Source organism: Panthera onca, chromosome B4 (genome assembly GCF_046562875.1).
Source record: "Panthera onca isolate mPanOnc1 chromosome B4, mPanOnc1 haplotype 2, whole genome shotgun sequence".
Lineage (NCBI taxonomy): Eukaryota > Metazoa > Chordata > Mammalia > Carnivora > Felidae > Panthera > Panthera onca.
Window position 1 is genome coordinate 37,702,987 of NC_138345.1, and position 22,617 is coordinate 37,725,603.

The following is a 22,617-nucleotide window of genomic DNA, read 5'->3' on the forward strand; positions in this document are numbered from 1 at the left end:
TAGTGCCTACCTCTCAGTGCCTGATACGCAGGACATGCTTAATATTTGCTGGCTGAATTTAATGAAAGGAGACTAAGCAGCAGCTAGTTAAGGGTGGAACCAAGGAGTTTTCAAGAAAACAAGGGAGGAACATGTTTCAGTGAGGAGCCTGTGGTTATTTTTGTCAAATACTTTAGGCAAATCAAGGAGGAATGAAGGGTGAAAACAAAGTGTTATTTTTGGCAATCAGAGAAAGAGTTTCAGGAAAATGAGAGAATAGAGCCAGGCTGCAGTGAGTTGAGAAGTGAATTATAGTTAAAAAAGTGACAGTGAGTGTTGATAATCCTGAAGTTATTTAATGATGATGGAAAGTGGAGATAGATTCATAGCTTTATAGATAGATAAGGTCTAGGAAGGTATCTTTTTAAAGAAAGATTGTGAGCTGAGGAAAGGCACTACTAGAGATCGAAAGACGGAGGATACAGGAGCAATATGCGTTGTTAATTCTGGGGAAACGGGACAGAATCAATTCACCAGTATCAGCATTCACTTTAGGGAGAAGAACATCTTCCTCTGTGATAGGAAGAGAAAGTGTGTTTTTATGAGTAGGGTTGGAGAAGATGATGAAAATTTGCTTCTCAAATTGTTACCTCACCTAAGTAAAGAGGAGCTATGTGGCCCTTGGGCCCTCTTGGGAGAAGAATAACAGAATGGCTGAAACCTAATTCACATGGTATGTTTCATTCTCCAACTTACATGCTTTTAAAAAAAATTTTTTTTAAGTTTATTTATTTAAGTAATCTCTACACCCAACGTGGGGCTCCGATTCCTGACCCTGAAATCAAGAACTGCCTGCTTTTCCAACTGAGCCAGCCAGGCGCGCCTCCAATTTACATGCTTTTTTATTGTGTGAATTTTTGTGGCAAGCCTGACCTTAGATCTTTGTGTCCAAATATTTATAAAATGTCTGAAGTATGTGCATGGGAACACATTTAATATATTGGAAATATATTTAATATGTTGGAGATTTTTCATCATGATAGTTTGCAAAAGCTTAAAATATATGGTTTGCATTGATTTAACACTATATTGATACTCATACTGTAGTTGGAACTGGATTGTGAATTATTTACTCGTTTAATTCCCTTTGTAGATGGATTTTAAAAATAGCTTTATTGAGGTATAATTGATATACGTCAAACCCCACATTTAAACTGTATGTGTTGATGAGTTTTGACATATGTATACACCTGTGAAACCATCACTACAGTCAAGATAATGAACCCCAAAAGTTTCCTTTTGCCCTATTATAATCCAATTCTTCTCACTCTCAGAAACCCACTCCTTTTTGTCACTACTGATTTAGTATCTTTTAGAATTTTATGTAAATGTCATCTTATAGTATATTCTCTTTTTTGTACTTAGCAGAATGATGTTGATATTCATCCATTTTGTTTGTGTGTCAATAGCTTTTTCCTATTTATTTCCAAACGGCATCCCACATTAAATTTGTGTATCTATTCATCTGATGAGGGACATTTGGGTTGTTTACACTTTTTGGCTATTGCAAATAAAGCTGCTATGAACATGCATATGTAGATATTTTTTGTGGACATATGCTTTCATTTCTTAGGTAGATTTCAGAGTGGAGTGGTTGGATTAAATAGTTGGTATAATTTGACTTTTGTTTTTAATGTTTATTTATTTTTGAGAGAGAAAGAGAGAGTGCAAGCAGGGGAGGGACAGAGAGAGAGGGGGACAGAGGATCCAAAGCAGATTCTGTGCTGATAGCATAGAGCCTGATATGGGGCTTTAACTCACGAGCCAGGATATCAGGACCTGAGCCGAAGTCGAATACTTAACCGACTGAGCCATCCAGTTTGGCGTTTGCTGTTTTAAAAAATTACCTGGAAGTGGTTGCACATTTTGCACACAAATACTGGTTGACCAGCAATGTGAGTTCAAGGTGCTCTACGTCTTCACCAACACGTGGTATGGTCTGTCTTTTAATTTTTAGCTTTTCCAGTGGTTATGTATTGATATCTCATTTTGGGTTTTTTTTTTTTTTTAAGTTTATTTCCAAGAGAGAGACAGTGAGAGTGAGCAGCAGAGGAACAGAAAGAGAGAGGGAGAGAGAGAATCCCAAGCAGGCTCCATGCTGTCAGTGCGAAGCCCATTGTGGGCCTCCAGCTCATGAACCGTGAGATCACAAGATCATGACCCAAGCTGAAACCAAGAGTTGGGAACTTAACCAACTGAACCACCCAGGCGCCCCAATCTCATTGTGGTTTTAATATGCATTTTCCTAATGACTATTCATATTGATCATCTTTCCAAATACTTATTGACCATTTGTAGATCTTATTTTATGAAATGAATGTTGGAACATTTGTCCAATTTTTAATTGGGTTGTCTTCTGAGTAAACTGGTAAGACTACCTTTGATTTTAAATATAAATCCTTTGTTGGATATGTATTTTGCAAAAATTTTCTCCTCATCTGAGCCTTGTCCTTTAATTTTCATAACAATATCTTTTTGTACAACAAAAGCCACAGATGAAGAGAACATATTTTTTATTGAGGTATAATTGACATATAACATTATATTAGTTTCAGGTGTACAACATAATGATTCAATATTTGTATATATTGTGAAATGAACACCACAGTGAGTCTAGTTAATGTTCATAACTATTTATAGTTATAAAATTTGTTTTTTCTTGTGATGAAAGCTTTAACGATCTCTCTTGGCAACTTTCAAATATTCAATACTTTATTATTAACTATACCCTAAATCTCCATCACTTATTTTGTAACTGGTTTATTTTATAACCTTTTGACCTCCTTCACCCATTTTGCCTAGCCCCCACCCACTTCAGGTGACCACCAATCTGTAAGCTTGGTTCCACAGATAAGTGAGATACAATATTTGTCTTTTCTCTGATTTACTTCACTTAGCATAATGCCCTCAAGGTTCATCTATGTTGTTGCAAGTGGCAAGATTTCATTCTTACTATGGTTGGATAATATTCCATATTACATCTTTATTCATTCATCCATTGATGGACACTTATGTTACTTCCATGTCTCGGCTGTTGTGCTGCAGCACAACAATAATGCTGCAATAATGCTGCAGCACAATAATGCTGCAGTGAACATGGGGGTGCAGATATCTTTTCAAGTTAGGGTTTTCGTTTTCTTCAGATAAATGCTAGAAATAGACTTACTGGATCATATGGAAGCTCTATTTTTAATTTTTTTGAGGAACCTCCATACTGTCTTCCATAGTGGCTGTACCAATTTACATTCTCACTAACAGCGTACAGGTTCCCTTTTCTCCACATCCTCAACGACACTAGTTTTTTTTGATAATAGCCATTCTGACAGATGTGAGGTGATATCTCATTGTGGTTTTGATTTGCATTTCCCTGATGGTTAGTGATATTGAGCACCTTTTTATGTATCTGTTGGTCATCTGTCTGTCTTTGGAAAAGTGTCTATTCAGATCCTCTGCCTGTTTTCAAATTGGATTGTTGGGGGTAGGTTGCTATTGATTTGTAGGAGTTCTTTATATATTTTGGGTTTTAACGCCTTATCAGATATATGATTTGCAAATATTTTCTCCCATTTAGTAGGTTACCTGTTGATTTGATTTATAGTTTCCTTTCTGTGCAGAAACTTTTTAGTTTGATGTACTCTCTCTAAAAGTTTCCTTTTAAAAAATATATTTTTTTTACATTTTATTTATTTTTAGAGAGGGAGACACAGAATCCGAAGCAGGCTCCAGGCTCTGAGCTGTCAGCACAGCACCCAGTGCGGGGCTCGAACTCACAAACCGTGAGATCATGACCTGAACCGAAGTCAAACGCTTAACCGACTAAGCCACCCAGGCTCCCCTAAAAGTTTCTTTTTGATGAAGTCTAATTTGTTGATTTTATTGATTTTTTAGTATGTGTATTTAAGTGAAAGGCATAATAAAATGTACAGTTTTTCTCCCAGAAGTAGGAGTCAGATCTTTTATTAAGTATGAATAATGGACTAGATTTAAGAATTAAAAAATTACATTGCTTTATGTAGTTATTTGTCTTCAGGTAAACCTTTTTTCCTTCATCTTTCCTGTAATATCATCTAATAGTTCGTTGTCACACATAGTACATTTATTTCTGATTGAGTTGAACCAGATTTTCATAAATTGCTTTATTGTAACTTCACACAGGCAGCTAATTACTAACAATTTACAATTATGAATTCCTCTAACTAAAATGAATAAATTGCCTTCGAAGTTGTCTCCTTTATCAATCCCCATTGGCATTTATTGAATTTATGTAATAAAGCAGGGTAAGCCTTTCCTTGTTTCTTAACTAATTCCTGAGACTAAAAACGATCATTTGTGATGTTATGAAGCAATATTGCAATCAGTAAAGGAAGTACTCACTCAAGTTACTATTAGAAGAGCCGTGGACTGTTCATAGCCTTCATTTTTGCAAGTCTTAGCCTGCTGTGTTCCTGGCAAGAATGGTGTTTACTCCCTCCGGCACCACAGAAGGAGCTGTTTAGCCACCTGCATCCCTGGCCAAATTGCAGCGAAGTGCTGATTACAGCATCCTTATTATCTGGCACCATGTAGGAGGTGGCAAGAAGCACTCCCTGACTGTATTGCAGCAATGGATTTTGTGTTAGAAAAAATTATCCTTTTTTTTTTTTTTTTTTTGTATGCGTAGAGAACTTGACAGGAATGCTAAAAGTGTAATCATAGAATCTAGCATGTCATTGATATATTATTAAATGCTTCAAACTATTTGGCAACATGGTCTGTTGGGTACAGCTCTAGACTAGCAATTCAGTGAGTAACATTTTAAGGTGGGCTCTTGAGTGTCTCAGATATTTGATCTTGGGCAAATTTCTTTATTGTTCATACCATCTCCATTCCTTAGAAATACTGTGCATGTAAATTAGACCCTCGACTAAGGGGCATGTGGATTTTTTTTTTTTTTTTAATTATTTTGAGGGAGGAGGAGGGGCAGAGACAGAGGGAGAGAGAATCCCAAGCAAGCTCCTCACTGTCAGCATGGAGGCCAATGCGGGGCTCAATGTGGGGCTCAAACTCACAAACCATGATGAGATCCTGACCTGAGCTGAAATCAAGAGTCAGACACGCAACTGGCTGAACCACCACGTGCCCCGGGGCATGTGGATTTTTAAGTGTACACATTTAGGAAAATGTCTGTTTTTTTGTTTTTTCCCCTCAAGTTTCTTATTTTGAAAAAATTTTAATATACTGAAATCAAGCAAGGAAAATAAACCGATAACCTATGACTTTCACCTAGAGTCATTACTTATTAACATTATCTCTTAATATCTCACTTTTAAAAATCTTTTAAAGGAGACTTAAAAAACAGTTGTAAAAACGTAAGAGAATTCCCTGGCTGAGCTTCCCCTAATGTTAATATCTTACATAATCATAGTAAATTATCAAAACCAGGACATTAATACTGATTCAGTACCATTAGCTAATCCACAGGTCTTCTTGGAGTTTTACCAGTTTTCCCACTAATGTCTCTTAATAATTTGGGATCCAAATCCAGGATCCTGTAGTCTACTTAGTCATCATATCTCTTTAGTGTTCTCCAACTTGCTTAGTATCTCAGTCTTTCTTTGCCTTTCCTTTTTTTTTTTTTTTTTAATGTTTATTTATTTTGAGAAAGAGATGGTAAGCAAGCGAGTGGGGGTGGGGCAGAGAAAGAGGGAGAGAGAATCTCAAGCGGGATCTGCACTGACAGTGGAGCCCCAATGTGGGACTTCATCCCATGAACTGCAAGATCATGACCTGAGCTGAAATCAAGAGTCAAACACTCAACTGACTGAGCCACCCAGGTGCCCCTTTGCCTTTCCTTTTTTAAAAATCAAAGTATAGTTGACATACAGTGTTACATTAGTTTCAGGTGTTCAACATAGTGATTCAGCAAGTCTATACTTTATGCCATGCTCACCATAAGTGTACCTACCATATGTTGGCATACAAGGCTATTCTAGTATCATTGACTACATGCCCTATGCTGTACCTTTTATCTTTGTGACTTATTCATCACATAATTGGAAGCTCGTACCTCCCATTCTCCTTCATCCCTTCTGATCTTGACAGTTTCGAAGAGTACTGGCCTTTTATTTTGTAGTGTGTTTCTCAGTCGGGGTTCCTCTGTTGTTTCCTCATGATTAAATTAAGGCTGTGCACTTCTGGCGAGAGTGCCACAAAAAAATGATGCTGTACCTTTCTCAGCACATCATATCAGAAGGAGCGTGATGTTGCTGTGTCTTCTTACTGGTGATGTTAATCTTAATCATTTAGCTAACGTGCTGTCTTCCAGGTTTCTCCATTATAAAGTTACTCTTTTTCCCTTTGCAATCAGTAATTATCCTGTGGACAGATACTTTGAGACTATACAAATATCTAGTTCCCATCATACTTACACCTACTAATTTTAGTGTCCATTTATGGTTCTTGTCTGCAATGGTTATTACTGTGTTTGCCTTTGGTGACTTTCTATTTCCATCATTCCTTTTATCTTTTTTTTTATTAGAAAATTTTTTAACATCTATTTATTATTGAGAGGCAGAGAGAGACAGAGCATGAGCATGGGAGGGGCAAAGAGAGAAGGAGACACAGAATCCGAAGCAGGCTCCAGGCTCTGAGCTGTCAGCACAGAGCCTGACGCAGGGCTCGAACTCACAAACCAGGAGACATGACCTGAGCTGAAGTCGGATGCTTAACCGACTGAACCACCCAGGTGCCTCCCTTTTATCTTTTTTAATTGGATTTTTTTTCTGTAAGGAAGAGGTGTACCTTCTTCATTTATTCATTCATTCATTGATTCATTGATTCTAATCATTATGGACTCATGGATACTCAGAGAAATGTGGCTCCCCCCATCCATACTACCCTGTTCCATTATTATTTCCACCTTATTCCCACGCCTACATGGCCACAATACTATTATCACATTAATATGCTAATATACTCTTATTTAAAGCACAGTTCAGAGTCAAATATCCTTAGTGCACCCATAATAGTCTTTACTGTGTGTATGTTATGATTAATATTCAAAGATTATGTGTTATATTTTCTTGCTAGAAATCTCTTAAGTCTCTCCACTTGAATCTAGAAAAAAAATTTTTTTGGTCTCTCTTAATAAGGATGTTTTTCTCAAGAATTCTGAGAGTTGTCTTGCAGAATTTCCCTCCATTTGGTTTGTTTCCTCTTGAATAGATTTAGGACAAACATTGTTGGCAGGAATATTGCATACGTGATATTGTTTTCTTCTCGATACATCACATCAGGAAATACCTTATGTCAGTCTGTCCCATCATTGCTGAATCTGTTCATTTGGTTAAGGTGATATCTGCTAGATTTTCTCATTGTAAGGTTACCTTTCCCTCTTTGTAACTAATATAATCTGTGGGGCGATACTTGAGATTGTGTTGAATATCTTATTTTACTCAATGGTTGTAGGATCCATCAATGTTTCTTGCAAGAGTCAATTATTAATATGGTGGTTATAAAATGGTGACATTCTACTTCCATTATTCATTCTATATTTATTAGTTGGTTATTCTGTAAAGATCTTTGTTGTGCCATTTATTTATAATTAGTATAGACTCATGAATTTTTTAATAATAACAGCTTTATTGAATGAAATATAATTCATATACCATACAATACACCCATTTAAATTATACACACTTCAGTGCTTATTGGTATATTCATAGAAATGTGCAATCATCACCACAGTGAATTTTAGGATGTTTTCATCCCATGCCCTTTCGCTATCATCCCTCAACTTTGATCCCCACAAGGCCCTAAGCGATCACTTAACGTACTTTCTGCCTCTATGCATTTGCCTATTCTGGACATTTCATAAAAACAGCATTATATAATATGTGGGCTTTTGTTGATTGGCTTCTTTCAGGTAGCACAATGCTTTCAAGCTCTTCTACTTATGGCAGAATAAATCCCATTGTATAGATAAATCAGATTTTGTTTACCTATTTATTAGTTGATGGACCCTTGAGATGTTTCTACTTTTGGGCCCTTGTGAATAATGCTGCTATAAAAAATTGTATGCAAACAGCCATGTAAATATACTTAACATTGCTGAACTGTCCACTTAAAAATGGTTAAGATATTACATTTTATGATACATGTTTTTACCACAATAAAAAATTTATGGAATGTCCATATTTTAGAATACTAGCCATTTAATATTATATTTCAAAAACCTATATAACATAAAAGATGCTTATGATATAATCTTGAGTTAAAATGATATAAAAATCATAAATTTTATTTCAAATATATAAAAATTACTAGAAATATTTGTAAAGATATTTTCTTGTTAGCAGGGATTATTATCTCATGAGGGTAGGATTATGAAGAGACTATTTCTTTATAAATTTTTACAAAATCTATAAGATGAATATGCTTTATTTTTACAACCAATGAAGAAAAAAACTAGAAAGAAAAAAATCATACAAAAAGAGTTTGTCACCAGCAATCTTCTTGTAACACATATATTATCTCAAAAATCCTTTCAATTAAAGAAATAATAGGGTGAATAGGTGAAGGGCATTAAGGGGCATTAAGCTTCCAGTTATAAAATAAGTCATGAGGATGAAAAGTATGGCACAGGGAATATAGTCAATAATATTGTAATCATGTTTCAAGGTGACAGATATAGTGACTATACTTATTGTGGTGAGCGTTGTGTGTGTGTGTGCGTGCGTGTGTGTGTGTGTGTGTGTATAATGCACATATATATAATGGAGAGTAGTTCAAGAGAATGGCGTTCTGTGAGTATTATTCTATGCTGCACTTCAATGTTGGATCTATGTTGTTTTTATAAGATGTATATTTAGGGTTTTTCCTGTTTGTATCCAGAAATAGGAAATTTTCCATGAGAAAAATGGGAGAAAATATAGTACATAATTCCATTTCTTTTACACTGTAGGAATTCTTCTTGTTTTATGTTGATTTATGAACCAGGCTTGGTTAGGCCTGCCATTAAACAACTTTGTTTTAAAGGAAGGAGAGAGTATTGAAGGAAAAAATGCAAATTTAGTAAGATCATCTTCCAGTTTAGACCAGAAATTCTAGTTCAGATTAATATAAGTATATAAAATATGTTATTTCTGGTAAATTACAATTTAAAACTAGAGCTCAAGGGAAGCATAGCTCTTGATGTATAGGAGGTATCTAAATGTTATAATTATATAGCATATTTTTAGTGCTTCTTTTGTTAAGGTCAAAACAAAACCTGTTCAGCTTGCTCAGGCTTGATGAAAGGAATTACATGGTGTCGAGATTGGCATTGAAGATACAGCTGGTTTCCTCACTCTTAGCGTCTTTAACAGAAGTGTTTGAGAACTTTAGATGTGTGTGAGAATTTAGCATGATTGAGATTTTAGCTGTGTGTGTGTGTGTGTGTGTGTGTGTGTGTGTGTGTGTGTGTGTAGAGGTGGGGTTGGGGGTGGGATAGGATGATTTATTTTCTATGCCAGGGGGTTTTGCAATTCTAGTTTAGTGTTGAAGGCAAAGTGAGTTAGAGGAGAAGCAGGATTCATAGCAGTAGCTGTTGAAAATACCAGCACGTAACAGTGCATTTTTTTTTTTACCATGTTACCTGTTCCTGTGTATTCATACTTTTTTCCCTATATATCCTAATATTCTTAATTTTTTGTCTTAGTTGCTTTATAGAGTTTTTCAAATTTATACTAATATCCACTAAATACTAATAATATTCTAGTACTGTACTCATAAAGCTAGGATTTAAAAATATGTGAATGAATATTAAAAATATTAAGGAAAACAGGAACATGTCTAGGAGAACTGTTAGGGACCTACAAAGTCAAGGCCTGAATACATCATATCTGACATTTTTGTTTGTTTGCTTGTCCCTCCCTCTTTTGAACTGGGATAAAGGAGATGATTTATTTTAAATACCCAACAGGTTTTTAAGCATATGGTTTAGAAGGAAATTAATAGAGGGAAACTGTCAGAGAACCAGGATGTCATCTATATCTAAGGGGTTATGAAATATGCTTACAGGTTCAGGCTGTAAGCTTGGGTGGCTCAGTCGATTAAGTGTCCGGCTTCAGCTCAGGTCGTGATCTCACTGTTGGGCTCGAGCCCTGCGTCAGCGCAGAGCCTGCTTGAGATCCTCTGTCTCCTTCTGTCTCTGCCCCTTCCCTGCTCACGCATGTGCTCTCTCTCTTTCTCTCTCAAAAATAAACATTAAAAAAAAATCTGCTTACAGGTTAGTAGGCAGGAGGAGTCTTGGAGATAGTACACAAATTCCAAGTTGTTATGCATTTTTAAAATGCATAAAACTGGGGTGCCTGGGTGGCTCAGTTGGTTAAGCGGCCGACTTTGGCTCAGGTCATGATCTTGCGGTCCGTGAGTTCGAGCCCCGCGTCAGGCTCTGTGCTGACAGCTCGGAGCTTAGAGCCTGTTTCAGATTCTGTGTCTCCCTCTCTCTGACCCTCCCCCGTTCATGCTTTGTCTTTCTCTGTCTCAAAAATAAACGTTAAAAAAAAAATTTTTTTTTAAATAAATAAATAAATAAAATAAAATGCATAAAACCTTCTAAAATGTGTGAAGGTAGTGGTAAACCACTAAGCTGTGGGTAGATGCTTTGGTATTTTTACCTCAAATGCAGGAAAAGCCATGCTTCCCTTGGTAACCATGGAATTTATCTTCTCAAATAGATTCTGATAGTAAGCTCCAGAAAAAATTATAATTAAATAATAATTACTATTATTATAAATAATAATAACTGAGAACCATTTCTGCCATGTTTCATTCTCTACTATTTCCAAGAATTCTGAGTCACAAAATAAAATCTTAAGTTAGAAAATTTTCAAAAATAGAAATGGCTTCAGAGAGAGTTTTTTTAAAAGTTCAAAAGCATTTGGTTTATCAGTTGAAAACAGTCATTGGATTCCATTTTTGTTGTTGTTTTCTTCCATCAAACAAATCTGTCTCCTAGTGGTGTTAAGTCTTGTCTGTTCAACTGTACTTATAGTCTCCTTCCATGACTGGCATCATATTTTATTAATGGCAAACTTGCAAAGTAAGTTAAATGACTTGCCTAAATCTTTTTATGTTTATTTTTATTTTTGAGTAAGAAAGAGTGCAAGCTGGGAAGGGGTGGCGGGGGGTAGGGGGGTTGTGGACAGAGGATCCGAAGTGGGCTCTGCTCTACTAGCAGTGAGCCTGGTGGAGCCCAATGCAGGGCTCGATGTGGGGCTCGAACTTAACAAACCATGAGATCATGACCTGAGCCAAAGTCGGACACTCAACCAGCTGAGCCACCCAGGTGCCCAACTTGCCTAGATCTTAAGGAAATCAGTAGGCTGTAGTCAGATGCTATACACAGTTGTTGGGGTGGGGGAAAATTCCCCCTACTAATCTTGGTTCTTTGGGCTGGTCTAACAATTAAAATGACACAAAATAGATTAATGGGAAGAAAAATTAATTTTGTACATGTGGAGGTCTCATAGATATGGAACCTAAGAAATGACCAAAGTAGGCAGTTTATATACCTTTTAGAGAAAGAAACAATAAATTTGTGAAGAAATGACAAGACAAAGAACCTTAGTCTTGGCTACTAATTAGTGAAGAACTTAAGCAGAGTTTGTGTACATTGACTTCTAGGCCTTGAATTCTCTATCTCTGGTGATAAATGTTTTTTTACCTCCTGGTACAGGAAGAGTACCTTTCACATGGGAAATTGACTTCCTGCTTCTGGGGGACAGAAAGGAGGGTCAGAATGTGCTTGCATTGGCTGTTTCTCAAGTAAACTTTAATTCAGAATTATCAGTGTCCTACTTTGACGTATTTGGGGGCAGCCTGCCACAATCCCCATTTAGTTTAATTCTCTATTTCCTAGAACTAGCTCCAAAAAAGAAGAAAAATATATTGGATTTTTAGGTGGAATTTAGACTCTGGAAAGAGACCTGGATTAGAGTCTGTTTCTGCTGTTTAACCTTATGCATAGCCCTCTAAGTCTGTTTCTCCATGTTCAAAGTGTGAAGAATAATAGTGCCTAATTTGTAGGATTGTTTTGAGGAATAAATAAAATAATGCATGTCAGATACTTAGCACTGTGTCTGGGCTATAGTTAGTACCCAACATACGGTTTAAAAAAAAAATTCCTGCATGCATGTGAGTCTATGTTCTACATCTTTTTTTTTTTTTCTTTTTACCCTTTGGGTACTTCAGTCTCCTGAGGTTTTCCATAGAATAAGCGTGGCAAGTCCTCCTGAAGCCAGTGTCAGGTAACATCTAGAAACTTTCCCTAAGGCAGAATCATTTGGCTGAAAATAGCCCAGGGGAGTAGATACATGGAGAATATGAAATTGACATGTTTTTAACAGAATTTTCTCTTTACATGCTTTTTTTTTTCCTTTTTAAATAGTGCCTTTGAAGATGAGACAATGAAGCTTCGACAGCTGAAACTAGATAATCAGGTGAGCAAATCAGGAGTCTCCCTCCTGTTTTGAAATAAGTGAACAGCTATACTGATCCATGATGATGATGCATCTGCTGATGCAGAGTCTTGAACTCTGAAGTCTTGGCAGGGTCATGGAAAGAAGACAGGAAAGGGAAAGGTTCTGATGTTGTAACTAAGCAGTGCTGAACCAAGGCCCTGGGCTCTGGCAAGACCCAACTGCCTTCAGGAGCACAGCGATAAAACTGGCCTTGGATTTATAGTCACTGGAAATTCCTTGGCACCTTTCCTAAGAGTTAGAAGAATGTTAACATTGTATTTCTGTATAGTAATTTGGTCCTGCTGCCTTAAATATGTCTCTACATTGTACTTTCATTGAACTACAAGAATGAACTACAATTTCATGGAATTTTATTCAATTTCATTGAACTACAATGTTTTTCTCATTCTCAAATACAGACCTGAGCATGCTGCTGTGCCTGCTTAAAACCCCGATTGCTTACAGCACAGTTTTCTTCACAGCACTGGTCCCAGTGTTCAGTTACACATTCATTCTTTTCTTCAGTGATTTGATTTATGTTTGTTTCCTCCACTAGGCTAAGCTCCATGAGAATAGGAGTCAAGTCTGTTTATGATGACCAGAAGTTCCCAGCATAGGGCTGGGCACATAATAATCCTTCGTTAAATATTTGAAGGAAGGAAGGAATAAATGGACACTTGTGTGTCGTTATATGCTATGATCATCATTGTTAGTCAGCTTAGAACCTATGCCCAACATATTTTGCTTTCATTTGAGCATGTTTTCTAATTTAGGACATTCTATAGCTGTAGTCTTCCCATGTAGTGTCTAGACTCTAGGTGACTAAACATACCTCTAAAGTTTTGCCTTATTTATGTTAATGTTGGAATTAATAATGGGACTTCTAGTGTAATAAGTTGCTTTAAAGGTGGACTCATTAAAAACTGGGGAAGAGGTCTCTTTGGGGCATGTGGGGATGTGCAGGCCTACTCTCCATAGGGCAAGGCCCCTGTGGGTTGGAACGCCACACTGGCCCCAGGAACAGCACTGGTGCTCGTGCTCATGTGTGGCCACCCCTGAATGGCACCTTCTGAGTCTTTCATGGTGATGGCAGAAACTGTCATCACATTCTACTGACACTCAAGTCACCAAATGTTGGGGTCTAGTCTCCTCACGTGCAGCTGGAGGGGAAATGTTGCCCAGTGGTCTTCAGAGACCCCGTGTATGCAAGCCTGTGCCACCATAGGAGACATTTGGCTTCTAGGTGGCCGTGGTGGCCTCCATCATCAGCTGTGCCATCATCCTGCTCAGGCCCTAGCCCTCCTCACATGCTGCATCGTGAAGTATGCAGAGAGGAGCAGCCACGATGCTTGGACAGGGTGGCCCGGCTGTGGCTCCACCCATCTAGTTCTGTCACCTTCAAGGTCTAAATAGCAACAGAGGCCTGTCTGGAGCCACCTGGCTAGGCACAGGACAACCACAGCTTCTCCACCCCTGGCAAGGGCCCCAGAGGGCTGGCTGGCAGGGACAAGTACCACTGGGCCTAGCGCTCTGGGCCCCAGCTGCCCTAGGCTCTCCCTGCACCCAGGTGAACACACGACAGAGCTTGCCTGTCCCTGGGCCATTGTGGGAGTGCTTGTGCAGCCTGGTGTTCAGAGCCCACCCTCCACGTGGGGAGGGCCAAGTGAACCCCAACAGCCTGGCACCTGTATCTTGGCATATGTCGGTGAAATCCACTTTGGGGCTTAGGGATCCCCAGGGCACGTGGGCTTGGAAGGCTGGGGACCCCAACATGAGTGACCTGTCCTGGGGGAGCCTGGCTGTAGCACTTTTTATAAGTAGGCTTCCTCGAAACCACTGCTGAGGTTAATATACCAGCTGTATCCTCCCTCCAACCTGCTTCCTTTAAAGAGACGCAGGGACATCTTAAGCAAGTCTAGTTTTGCACAGCCAAGCAGGAAAATGGCAAAAAAACTTCTCAGCAATTACAGGTGGTTGTCTCAGCATTTTCCTCTGCGAGGCAGGCTGCCTCTAAACAGAGACCCATCTAGTGTTGTGCACACATCTGTAAAGTTGCCTGGTAAAGGGTGTGAAATAAACAATCCTTTTGAATACTGGGAAAACATAAACTAAAACTAGGAAGGAAACTAATCTAACTGGGATCATGGGGAAAATTCTGATTATATATATATATTTCTACTTATACTTACCTCCCCACCACACACAAAAGAGATTGAAATACTTGAGATGGGCCCTTTATTTTCTATATTCCATTGCGTAGCAAACTCTGTTTAGGGAGATGTGCCCATAAAATTGTAGATCTTTGTTTGATTTATTTTTATAAGGCTAACTGGTACATACTGTGCTAGCATCTAAAATCTATGGTCATCTATGAAATAACATAGTAGATGTAAGTTTTTGAATTTTGCAGTTTTTGAATTTTGTATAGAGATATATTTTATTTTAAAAGTATGGATTCCAGTAATACAGAAAAGATATTTCGTTAACAGTCTCTCCCTCTCTATATGACTTAGTTTTTACCAGAGGCTGTCACTAACTTCTAATGTATCTTTCCAGAGGTGGTCAATGAATATCAAGACATAAAATTTTGTAGGAGTATTTTAAAATTCAAAAAATGTCCAGGCCTGATGTACAAATGGTGTTAAATAGTGTGCGAGAATACTGTAAGGGGCCTGAAATGCTGCCTTGGGCATAAGAAGGAGGTTGCTCAGCAGGGGGCAAGGGAATTTCCACAAATGCAAACTGAGTGTTCAAATGGCCTGTAACAAAGGCAGCACTACAGAATGAATAAAACATAGGGCTGGGAATCAGAAGCCTTTGGTTCTAGTTTTTAGTCTGCCATTAATTAGCTATGTGATCTTAGAGAAGATTCTTTTTAATACTTTTTTAGTGTTTATTTTTGAGAGAGAGAGCATGAGCAGGGGAGGGGCAGAAAGAGGGAGACACAGAATCTGAAGCAGGCTCCAGGCTCTGAGCCGTCAGCACAGAGCCTGACACGGGGCTCAAACTCACAAACTGTGAGATCATGACCTGAGCTGAAGTTGGACCCTTAACCGACTGAGCCACCCAGGTGCTCCTGATTTTAGGTAAGATTCTTCAACTCTGGGGCCCACTATTTCATCTGTAGAGTGGGGTCAGACTGGATAACAGAATGTTAGATAGGATCTTAGAGTAAGTTAGAGCTGAGATGGAAGTATATTGAGGAAGGCTAGGTTGCTGCTTGGTCTGGGCCTCACAGGCTGGTAGGATCTTGATGGAAGGCTCATAGTCCGGGGCCTGCCAACCTACCTGAGGTGTACCATGCACTCCCATCCATGACAGTGGCTTACTGTGGCAGTGATTATCAGTGGAGGTGGGAGAGCCTAGGGAACCTTATTCTCCCCACGCCTGCCTGAAGTATACAGTAGATTAACCTCTTAGGAGTCCTGCTTTGGGAATGTTCCCATGGTTGAGTCATTGGTCATGAATTTTGTAGGATGAGAGATAGTTTGATAAGAGCAGCCAGAGGTCATAAGTCTCATGAGGATTGGTTCATACTAACCAATTTCATAAGTGATGAACCTAAGCCAGGGGATTAATTTATTAATTTCTAATGAACTATATACCAGAATCAGCTGGTCATCACATTCCTATCTGCGGGAGGTTTGCAATTATTAAAGTGGCCTGGTAAGTTTGGAATCAGAGCAAGTGGAGTCTGTAAAATGATATCTACAGTAAATATCATTGTGTGAAGGTATAATTAATTCATCTCTACTAAAGGGATACACCTGCCAACAGAATGAGATATGTGAGTATCTGGCCAGGCCACTCGCTGCCTTATATAGTACAAGAGACACAAGGTAACTCTTGCTCTAAGTTTTATCCTACCTTATTTCCACACTGACCATTTCCCTTCTCTTAACTCATTCTTTCATCATCCATGTTTCAGCAGTACTGAGCAGGTTTGCTTCTTTCATATCTGTCTTTTTTCCCTGATAGTATAATCTTAGTATTTAATGTTTGAAAATCCTAGATTCACAGATAATTTACACATGGCTGTTTTTGTCCTATATAGGTTTTTGAACAGCTTTATTGAGGTCTAATTCACACACGGTAAATATACACCCAGTTAAAGTGTACACATGAAGGTTGCCTGGGTGGCTCAGTTGATCATCTGGCTCTTGATCTTGGCTCAGGTCATGAGCTCACGGTTTGTGGGTTCAAGCCCCATGTCGAGCTCTGTGCTGGTGGTATGGAGCTGCTTGGGTTCTCTTTCTCTCCTGCTCTCTCTGCCCTTCCCCCACTCACACACACCCTCTCTCTCTCAAAATAAATAAACTTTGAGAAAAAAGTGTACAAATGATTTTTAGACCTCATATAAAATGGAATCATATAATATGTAGTCATTTGTGTCTGGCCCCTTTACTTAGGAAAATGTTCATCCATGTTGTCACATGTATCACTGCTGCAGTCCTTTTTATTGTTGAATAACATTCCTAGTTGTGGATACTCCACATTTCATTTATCTATTCATCAGATGATGGACATTTGCATTATTTTCACTCTTGGGCTATTACAAATAATGCTGCTCTGAACCTGTGTCTAAGTTTCTGTACAGATATACTTTCATCTCTCTTGTCTGATATACCTCAGGTAATAGGAGTGAGAGAATTCCTGGGTCATATGGTAACTCTGTTTAACATGTTAAGGAACTGCCAGACTGTCTTCAAAAGTCACTGAACCATTTTACACATTCTCACCAGCAATGTCTGGGGCCTCCAGCATCTCCACATCCTTGTCAGCACTTATTATTTTCTGTCTTTGATTACAGCCATTTGAGTTGCATTTCCCTAATGACTAATGATGTTGAGCATTAAAATGTACTTAGTGGCTCTTTGTATGTCCTCTTTGGAGACATGGAGAAATGGAGAAAACCCATTTTTAAATTGGGTTATTGTCTTTTTGTTGTTAAATTATAAGAGTTCTTTATATAGTCTAGATCCAAGTTTTTTATCAGAAGTATCATTTGTGAATACTTTCTGCAATTTTTACTTTCTTAATGGTATTGGTTTCAGCATAAAGTTTTCATTTATTTTTTCTCCTGTGTCTTGCGCTTTTGGTGTCATATCTAAGAAACCATTGCTTACCCAAGATTACCAAGATTTGCTCCTATGTTTTCTTCTAAGAGTCTTACACTTCCTATGATTTGCTTTGAGATAATTTTTATATATGGTGTAAGATGAGAGTCCAACTTTATTCTTTTGCATGTGGATATCCAGTTGTCCCAGTACCATTTATTGAAAAGGTATTCTTTCTCATTGAGTATATTTTGTTTTTATTTTTACTTGTTTCTCTAGGGTACTCACTTTTTTTTTCAGGGTATGTGAACTCCTTAGCTGGCTACAGATTGTAAAGATTTTTAGATTCTTCCAGGGATGTTACTCAGCCATGGATGCACATTAGGTGGAGAACATTTATGCCATCTGGTGGACAAGGGATTGAAGTACAACATAGTCCCTTTTGGTCAGGTTGCTCATCTGTTTGTTCCTATCATTATAACAGAGGTGGTCATTCGCACACTGAATTGGTATTTTAAGAAGTGTGATTTAGGGATTCCTGGGTGGCTCATTGAGCACGTGACTCTTGATTTTGGCTCAGGTCATGATACCAGGGTCGTGGGATTTAGTTCTGCATTGGGCTCTGTGCTGAGCATGGAGCCTTCTTAGGATTCTTTCACTCTCCCCCTTAGCCCTACTCACTCACTCTCTCTCTCTCTTTAAAATAAAAAAGAGAAAGAAGTGTGATTTAAAAATTTTAGTCTCGTCTTCTTTTGATCTGACTTTGCGTGCTAGGGAGATTAGTTATGTTTAGCCAAACTGTTAGATTGCAGGCAACCATTCTGATATTGCTGGTTGCCCCTTGTGGTCAGCCAGTCTGTTCCAGAAGTGTCATACTGTAACCAACCCATCACTTCTAGGGAGTCTTTCTGTAAAATTGAGCATCAGTGAAGTCAGACTCTCACTAATTTGAGGCTTGCCTGAGCTTTATTATTTTATTGCATGAAGCCATTTGATGGAATCCCCCCTCCATCTAATCTCCTTTATTTCCTCATTTATTTTGGAATTACCATCCAATATTTTGCTCCCGGGGAGTGATAATAGGACATACCACTGCATTCTGGAAAAGATGGATTCTTTGAGTTATTCTTCAGTTTCCAAGGGAATTGGGAAATTTAAAGGTTTGGCTTATGTGACACTGAAGGTCCTGAAAGCAACGTATTTTAATTGCATATAGGGTATCAATCAGTCACCTGTGGCTCTCTTCCTGACTACCCATCCTTCTTTTAATATTGTAAAGAATCCTTTGTTTATGCAGCTTCATTTACAGCTTTTTAGGGAAGGTAAAACAAATGAAATATGAGTTGACATTGTTGCATTGAAGCTCAATTAACACCTACTATCTCCCTCCTCCAAACTGTGTGAGGATGATTAGAATGCTAAATCAGGAGACACTTTTCACCAAAATAGCAATTTGCCCGCCAATATTTTATGATTTTTTTCTCGTTTAAAAATTTGGACAATAGCAGGTTATATTCAGTGCTATAACGTAGTAGTAGTGGTGGCTACTACAATCTACAGTTGGTGTCTTTCCCTCAAGTTGCTGATCTAAATAAGTGTGACTTGTGTTGAAGTTGATAGAGAAAGGCTTCACCAGATACACTGGTAGGATCACTGTGGCCAGGAGTCTGGTCTGCCCTTTACAGGTCTAAAAACTGGGTTTTGTCAGTGAACCTAAATATAACCAGGTCCTTTGGCACAAACTCACACTGGTCAAACTCGCGACAGTCAGGTATGAAACCAGATACCAATTTATTAATATACAATGGGAACCCCAGCTCTTCCAGTGTACATTCATCTCTGCTGCTCATGCTTCCCTGCTCTGGGAACATGATACCTAAGAAATTAATTGAAAATTAGAATGCTGGTTGGTAAGAAGGGAATTTGAGGAAATGAAATTAGTAGTCCCAAGGGACATTTCACCAAGGCCGTGAAGAAGCCCTTATATGGTTTCCTGTCCACAAACAGACTAAGGTCTCCCAGGAAATTGGATACTCTTGTCTACCAGATTCAACATTTCTCTGTCTTGGGACAGGTTGGATAACTTCTATCAAATTCTTGGTCTTTGGCTGCTCTTTTCTGGACCACCAGCAGAATACCCCTTTTCTGTAGAGCATTTTTTCTTTACATATGTTAACAGAATGGATTGGCTGTGGCTTGCATCTTTGCTTCATCAATTGTTGCCAGTTATGAGACTATATGAGACTAGATAACTGTGGCCACATAGATGCGGCAGTTTCTCATGTCTATTATGTTTCATGTCCCATCTCTTCAGCCGGCTTACTTCCGATCCACTACGTAAGACTTCTCAGTTGCTAGAAGCAGCTCATTAGGGCCTCTTATGTATTTAGTGTTCCTTTTACATTAAGGTCCATCTATTCATATCAATTCATGAGTCTCAAAATAATCTGAGAAACTTCAGTTATTCCTTCCCAGCTTGCTCTAACCTTTATTCATTCTTGATGGAATAGTCCATTTTGGCACATTATCTTCGCTCCCTAGTCTTTTTTCTTATTCACGGGGTTGGGTAAAGAGTAGTTCTGTTTCTTCTGTGTCCTCTGAATTTATCTACAAGCTTTCATCAGCCCAGTTGAGGAAAAACATACATCCTTTTCTACTGATTGTCTCACCCCATGGAGTAACTCTTCTTCTCGTGGCAATTTTTAAAAGCAGTATCAGTGAAAAAAAGTAAATAGACAGCTTTCTGCCTAAGAAACAATAAAGTAGGTTATAATATCTTTGCTTTAAAATCATGGTTTAGTTTTTTTAGCTTGGGGCTTAGCACTTTCCTATTCTGAGATATCCCAGATCCATAATAATTTCCAGGTATTATAATCTCTTATTTGTCAAAGCTTAAAAATAATATATGTGCTAGTATCTTCCTTTTCATCATGTTGGGTTTTTTTCTCAGAGTCTCTCATACTTTTTCCCTGACTTTCCTTGCTACCATATTCTCTATCACTTTTGTCCATAAAATTGATTGCTTCTATTTAGAATGTCCTGACTGAAAGTTTTCTTCCCTCTCTTTATCCTTGGTTCTGATTTGTTTTATTTCTAATTATGTAAAAATGAGCAAGAAAGGAAAAGCCACTGCTCCGTAGTTGACTAAAATATGGAAATAATTTGAAGTTTAGAGGATACGAATTTTATGTTTTTTCAATTATAAAAGTTAGAAAATTTAGAAAATACAAAAACTAGAAAAAGGAAAAAAAATCCGTAATCTACCACCCAAAGAAATCACCATTACTATGTTTCTTTATCTTTTCTCCTATGCACGTTTATGTATTTTAAACTTGTGATTGTGCTTTGATAATAATATGATAATTACTATAAATATTTTATATTTATTTATTTTTGAGAAACAGAGTGAGACAAAGCATGAGCGGGGGAGGGGCAGAGAGAGAAGGAGACACAGAATCTGAAGTAGGCTCTGGGCTCTGAGCAAGTGGTCAGCACAGAGCCTGATGCGGGGCTCGAACCCACAAACTGTGAGATCATGACCTGAGCCGAAGTCAGATGCTCAACCAACTGTCACCCAGGTGCCCCATAATTACTATAAATATTTTAAATAGACTTGGATCACTGCCTCAGCTTGGCTAGAAATGCATTTGTATCATTTTAAATAGATCTTTAAAGGTGTTTGGTAAATATATAGTAAACAAAATGAGTTAATCATTGTCATTCTCTGTGCCTCAGTGTTGCCATGTCTTAAGCAGGAGAAATTAATTCACAAGAGGTTTGTGAGGATTAGTGAAAAACTGTAAATGTTAGAAGCAGCTAGGTCCTGTCATAACTCTTCTGGCTATAATATCACAATTTTTTCCTAGAGAGCGCTGCTGGAGAAGAAGCAGAGAAAAAAGCGCCTTGAGCCACTCATGGTACAGCCAAATCCAGAAGCAAGGCTACGTCGATCAAAGCCAAGAGGTAGCGAGGAGCAAACTCCTTTGGTGGAACCTCATACCCCACAGAATGATGTCATCCTACATGGTGTGTGTTTAGGCAGCACCTCTTCCCACTAGGGTATAGTTTTCACAAACCTAGGAGAAGGCAGGAGGATTTTCAGATGGACCAGAGGGACAATTATTAGCATCGTTACTAGGTACCTTCATAAATCTTTTAATTACATTCTGGATCTTTGAGTTAAAATAAAAGCCATAGATTAATCAGTGGAAGATACGTTGAAGTTCGTGTCCACCCTAGAACTATTGCTTTCATTGCCAAATGAATTAGTCCAGAATGGCCTATTTGAGGAAGGGATTGTCTTGATTGTTGCATCATGACAGAGTTAACCATGAAGCCAGGAGTAGTAGAGACCATCCATTCTTCCAATAGATAGGACTCAATGGACCATGTGAGATGGTGAGCTATTGACTTGGACAGGATCTGAACTTTGGAGGACCTACTTTGTTTTCATGGTCTCATTCTTTAGTTTCTAGAGCATACAACCAAGTACGTTTTATTTAGTGACAGTCACAATGTTAATAACTTGAACACCAGTCCTGAATTACTTTATTAACAAATATCTGTGTGAATGTTAAGGAAGGAGAAGCAAAATGGTTTGGTGGTTCTTAATTCGATCACATACACCAAAACCACCAGCTGAATAATGGATAATATTTTCCTCTTTTTTCCTTTCTTTTGGACCATAGGCATTGATGGTCCAGCTGCCTTTTTGAAGCCAGATGCTCAAGATTTGGAAACCAAACTTCATGTTCTTTCAGTAGGCTCTTCTGCTACAGAAGAGGATACCGAAGGAAGTGTTGATGGGGAAAGCACTGTGGATACTGCGCCCAAGCCAGATCTCCAGGAGATTCTCCAAAAACATGGTGAGGATTGGTAATGATTGTAAGGCAGTCAATCACCTTAGCCACGTATAACTTTTCCTTTCCTTTTTTTCATTGTTGGTTAACAATCTACATGATTCAAAACTGCTTGGGGGGTGAATGGGTGGCTCAGTTGGTTAAGTGTCTGACTCTTGATTTCAGCTCAGGTCATGATCC

General features: G+C 38.3%; 1 protein-coding gene across 6 annotated transcripts in view; it reads left to right on the top strand.

The window, feature by feature from the left end:
• Nucleotides 1-22,617, top strand: part of TULP3 (TUB like protein 3) — a 67,298-nt gene that overhangs the window by 22,329 nt on the left and 22,352 nt on the right. For 3 of the 6 annotated variants that reach the window (XM_060658715.3, XM_060658714.3, XM_060658717.3), the window contains exons 2-4: nt 12,449-12,500; nt 21,445-21,604; nt 22,267-22,443. In XM_060658715.3, coding sequence (XP_060514698.1) covers nt 12,449-12,500; nt 21,445-21,604; nt 22,267-22,443 — 389 coding nt within the window. The remainder of the gene's footprint in view (nt 1-12,448; nt 12,501-21,444; nt 21,605-22,266; nt 22,444-22,617) is intronic. The other 3 variants (XM_060658718.3, XM_060658716.3, XM_060658719.3) reach the window with 3 other exon arrangements.